The following is a 5,557-nucleotide window of genomic DNA, read 5'->3' as shown; positions in this document are numbered from 1 at the left end:
CTTTCCCTCATGCACTTGTTCAGTTTCTTACCACTGCACCTTTTTATTTCAGTGTGAGAACATGCGTGTGTCTGCACAGACTCACTTTAATGCCTCTGAGCGATGCGAACGCCTCTTGGCCGGGTCTCAGAGCGATGACGTCTCCCTCCACCAGCAGACTGACGGGCAGGTTGACCAGGCGGGAGTCACGGTACGTCCAGTGGAGCGACCACGACGGGGACGAGGGCGTGTACAGGTCAGGGTACTGAGACGGAGACCACCGTACGTCACCCACGCACCCCGACAGGTAGTCTGGAGCGCAGGGAGGGAGAGTGAGGATGACGTTAACATGCATGGATGAGGCGATAGCAAACATGTCACGGTGCAACCAGAGCTGTGACAGCAGGTATCAGCTCAGTGTCACTGATGCATGATGGTAAAAATGACCAAACTGACTTTAATGAAGTCGATACTGTTGAAAGTAAACTCAAGACCTTGTAGTCTGGCTTTTATTGAATTCTATTTATTTTATTTATTTATCTTTCTATTTATTCAAACATTTTAAGCTGTTTTACTGATGTGTCTTTTATTTCTACTTTTATCTCTGGATATTTATTTTATTTCTACTTTTATCTGATTATTTATTTTATAAATAATCATAAAATCATAAAATTTAAAATGTGGTTTTATTTTACTCAAGTCAGTGACGACAATCCACACAAATTTCCATAAATGCAACAAAATTTGCCATCGATGGAGAAGGAACTAGTAATAAAAATGCAGAATTTATACCAAGAAAAGCAGTAAATAGATAAATTGTGGGACAGTATCCAGCTTAAACAAGAACTCGAACTGCTGCTTGTCATCACTGGATCATTAGCCCTATTCCAATCTGTGTTCCCACAACTTTCATTATCAAAAATGAGTTCCAGGCAGCTGAGTAAAGAGAAGAAGCAGAACAGATAAATGGATATTTTCTGCCACAGGAAGTCCAAATGTCCAAACTCTGACTCACCGCTGAGCTGTGTTATAATGCCCCTGAGGCGCCGCACCATCTCGCTCCTCTTGAGCCTCTCCTGACGTCCGACCAGCAGCAGGTTCAGCAGGAAGAGGAGGAGGAGAGCGGCGGCGTTCACCAGCTCTATACCGGAGCTGTGGAGGTGAAAAGCAGCAGAGCGGCAGATTTATGAGACAGATCAAACAGAGAAACAGGAACTCAGTCTTCATCACAACCGAGGAATCAGGGTGTTCGGGGGTTACGAGAAAGGATGGAGGGAAGGGGGGGTTAGGGTTAAATAAATTAGTTTCCATTCTTCACCGAAAGACATTACATCTCAAAATGAGCAGAATATACGCACACAAACAAAACACAAATGGAGATATTAGATGTGAGAGAGACTTTGGTGTACGAGATGATAAATCAGGCTCCAGGTCAGATGGACGACGGCTGTGGCTCATATCAAGAACACTGAGTCTAACAGTTCTACATGTGAATCCTCACGTTAACCTGAAAGGTCCACAACCACAGTCTGAGTTCTTATATTCAGCCATATTCTAATCTAAAACTCTAAGCCGTGAGGAATGGTCTCTGAGCGCTTCAGTGATTGGTCAGTACCGGGTCGTTAGTATAGGTATTTAATAACATCTGTTACAGCGAGACAGTGAGAGCGACGGCAGCTGTTGTTCGTGCAGCTGGTGATTAATTACTATCTCTCACATGTCGATCATTTTACCAGAGAATAACACGGTGGAGACGAGCAGGTGAGAGAGTGACAGAGACACCTTGATATTTAATATGAGGAAGTTTTAAATTTTAAATTTCAAGTTTTAACTCGTATTAAAAACCCAGATCAGATCTTTCCGTATTAAAATAAAAACTTGACTGAATAAAAATCACAGTATCACACACATCCGGTCGGCTCTGTCACAAGGAAGCTACCTACCTGCCCTTTGGCTGGCTGCCATGGCAACATAAGAGTCCCAGCACCACCAGGAGAGTGAGGGCAGCTCCTGGCCAATGGAGGCAGGAGTGACGGTTGCCATGGTAAAGGAAGCTATTCACCCACTGCTCCTACGAGAACACGGCAAAACAACAAGGCATCAGCAAAATGATACGTCAACATTTATTTAAAGAAGAATGTGTTGGTATCAGTAAATGAAATGAAGGCCATGTCGTCTTCTCTCCCACTGATAGAAATATAAAAGCATACACGTGTGTGCGTACCTGCGCAGAGGTTCGTCGGTGAGCAGCCCTCTGGTGCTGGTCCAGCAGGTCCCGCAGCTGGTCCCGCAGCTTCACCAGAGCCTGGCCGGTCGACAGGCCCAGGGTCACAGCATCCTCCTGCGACCACACGCACAACAACGCCTTCATACTTCATACCTCAGAAACACATGAACAACTCAGCAGATCCTCCCAGCACTTCTCCATGCAATACAGTCATCATCTAATTATTTATTTGATGATTTATTTATCATGTTCATTCCTGACACGACTGCGTCTGTATAAACTTTGTCCACAGCTGATATTTTGTTCTGTCGCAGCAGGAAAAACAGAGGTAACAACTGAAAACATTAAAAGAATGAGAGCATTATATTTAGATGAGGTAACTCCTGGTGCTGTGCCTGCTGACTCACTGTCAGGGTTACTGGCTTTTTGTCTGAGGTAAGTCAGGCATGCTCTCTGTGGCGGTCTGGGCTCCACCAGGGTCGTCCCTCGCCACCACTTCTGTTTGCAGTTTTCATGAACTTAAATTCAAGGTGCAGCCGAGGAGTGTTCAGTCTGGTGATCGCAGAGTGTGTTCCTGCTTCCTGTCATGATTTCGTTCTGTTTAGTTTCATTGAACCGTGACCTCAAAAACACTGCTCCCTTTAATGATATGTGATGATATGACGTGGTACAAAGTGGAAACATGACAGACGTCAAATCCTGAAAACAGGAACTAAAACACACTTTTCTTATTAAAGACCCTCCCATTAAATCCAGTGTTTCACTTTATTAAATCCATATAATGTTTTTATATAATACAGACACATGATGATGAAATAACCATCAACTCCATGACTGAGTGTTTCCACCTTGACCTGCAGTGAACCAATCACAGTCTCATAAACACAGATTCAGGGTTTCATACATCACAAACCTCAGGAACCAATCCTGTCAACTTGTGGGGACAGGGGGCGGGGCTAAATACACCTGAAACCTCGTCACTACAGAGAGCCAGAGTTAGCATTAGCACAACCGCTAACACTGTATCAGTCACTGCCAGTTACAAGCTAACAAACATAAACAAGATGCTTACTACGCTAACTGTTAGGTGAGACACTAATTACACTAACATTCTGAAGAGATGCTAACTTTACAAACTGTTCTGAAAAGATGCTAACTAGCTAACGGTTCTGACCCGTCTGCTAGTCTCTGGTTCTGGTCTCAGACTCCTCCTCTGAGTCTGGGTCTGACTGAGGCTCAAACATGTGGCTGAGTCTCTCTGATGTTTCCTCCTCTCACCATCTTGATGCTCTCTGCTCTCTCACCTGTCCACCTGGAGCCAGCAGGTGGTGGGCGGGGCTTAAGCCTGATCCAGATTCACTTTTCATGTGGGAAAACAAAAATATGAATCGCAGCAGACAGAGGAGTTTAAAACATGTCTGAGAGGAACGTTTAACTTTTAACAACATGTAATGGTGATCTAAGCCAGCTAGAAAATTCTGATTTGATGTGGTGAAGATGCAGTTTTGAATATCTCTGTATTAATTTCTCAACCCAGGATGGAATATGTCTGTGGCTCAGGACAGGAACAAGTTTTCTGTTGAATAAATTTCCATTCATCCATTAGCTATACCTGTGGGGCGGAGCCGGCTTCAAAACCAGAACCTTGTTGCTGTGAGGCCACAGAGCTAACCACCACTCCACCCTAAATAAATCAATCTGAATTACAATATTCTAACTGGGTCAGTAGAATTACACTAAGGAGGAAGCCTTAACACATATTGCTAACACTGCTAATGATCACCCTATCAGAAAAACCCAACGCACCCTGCACACACACATCACAAATACTATCTTAAAGTTACAAAGGCATGAAACGTTAACTTTTACAGGAAGTCTTGAATTAATTTCTGGCTTTATAGTTCCAATTAAAGACATTTAACTGATTAATCATTTGGTTTATGAAATGTCAGAATCCAAATCCTAACAACGACATAAACACACAGAAAGCAGCAGCCGACTGAGAGACTGGAGGATGTTTGGCAACGACCCTCGATAAATAACTGTGAAAATAACTGTCAATTAATTCTTTGTTAATCGGCTAATTGATTAATAAAGTGATTGTTTAAAATATCCAATGAATTAATCATAAATGAAGAACTTCAAACACAATCCATGATTAAACTAGATATCTGTGTGAAGAGGAAACGAATCTGTTTATAACAGAAAGGGAAAGGAGGCAGAGCCATATCTGACGTTAATGGGAAAGCAACCTTTTCCCACACTCCATGTCACTGTGAGGATGTGTGTCTGTGCGCACACACACACACACACACACACACACACACACACACGCACACACACACACACACACACACACACACACACACACGCAGGATTCTGCTTTCAAGCTGTACATCCCACACAGCCAGGCTATAAATATCCTCCCATTTCCCCAGAGTAACAATGCCTCAACAAAAATCCTCCAGACAGACGTAAGCGAGCAGAGACGGCCCACAACCTGGGGAGGGTTCGGATTAACCCGGACGCTCCCCAACAAATCACCAGCATTACAAAAGACTTGCATTAACTAGAGTATATGTGACTGACACGGTAACAGTCCTGCTGCATTTGTTAAGACTTATACTTCCAAAAAGAGACAACTTACACTGCTCTTCCTCCAGAGACAGATCCCCTCTCTCATCTTCAGCACCATGACCGCCCTCCTCTGCTCTAAAATCTCTCTGCTCCGAGGGGAAACGTGCGACGGCAGCTGTGCCACATGACGAGAGTCGTTACATCTCTGAAACAAGTTGTCGAGATGTGAGTGAACTGACTGGAGAGGCTGCCTCTGCTCACAGAGCTGGTGGTGGTGATGCTGCAAAAACCTCACCCAAATTTCCCTCGTCACTGTGATGCAGACAGCACCACAGCCCGGTGTCGGAGCGCGCTGCCAGCTGGACTTTAATTCAAAAACACCGTGTCTGGCCGACTCTCTGGCACAGACTCAGCCTCATTCAGTTCATTCTCATTCAGGGGGGGGGGGGGGGGGCAACCAGGCCTGTTTAATCCTGCTGGACATTATTCATTCTTGCCAGCTTTGCATATATATGACTGTGTGATATACCTGACCTATATACTGTATATATATGACCTATGTTGATTCCTGAAATTATTTTAAAGAGTTTAAAGCTCCTCCAGTGTAAAGGTCTGTGTCCATGTGTAGTGTGATTATAGATCAGCTCTAGCTTCTATATTAATACTGTGAAAGTATCAAAGCCTCAGTCCACAGAGAAATGCACACAGCCTGTATTCAGAAACTGAGCCTTAAAACCAGCCGTCAGGACTTCTGGAACTTTGTGATGTCACAAC

At 44.1% G+C, this 5,557-nt stretch overlaps 1 protein-coding gene across 1 annotated transcript in view; it reads right to left on the bottom strand.

Moving 5' to 3' along the window:
• The window catches only part of tmem94 (transmembrane protein 94), a 27,077-nt gene that overhangs the window by 16,609 nt on the left and 4,911 nt on the right, over positions 1 to 5,557 (bottom strand). Inside the window, exons 3-6 of the mRNA XM_023409018.2 lie at positions 2,204 to 2,320; positions 1,923 to 2,050; positions 995 to 1,131; positions 86 to 291 (exon numbers count right to left, since the gene is read on the bottom strand). Of these exons, the coding sequence (XP_023264786.1) occupies positions 86 to 291; positions 995 to 1,131; positions 1,923 to 2,050; positions 2,204 to 2,320 (588 nt within the window). The remainder of the gene's footprint in view (positions 1 to 85; positions 292 to 994; positions 1,132 to 1,922; positions 2,051 to 2,203; positions 2,321 to 5,557) is intronic.

Source organism: Seriola lalandi, unplaced genomic scaffold (assembly GCF_002814215.2).
Source record: "Seriola lalandi dorsalis isolate HSWRI2012SDOR001 ecotype SW California unplaced genomic scaffold, Sedor1 jcf7180002054379, whole genome shotgun sequence".
Classification (NCBI taxonomy): Eukaryota; Metazoa; Chordata; class Actinopteri; order Carangiformes; family Carangidae; genus Seriola; species Seriola lalandi.
The sequence above is the reverse complement of the archived record's forward strand: the minus strand, read 5'-3'. Positions and strand labels throughout refer to the sequence as shown.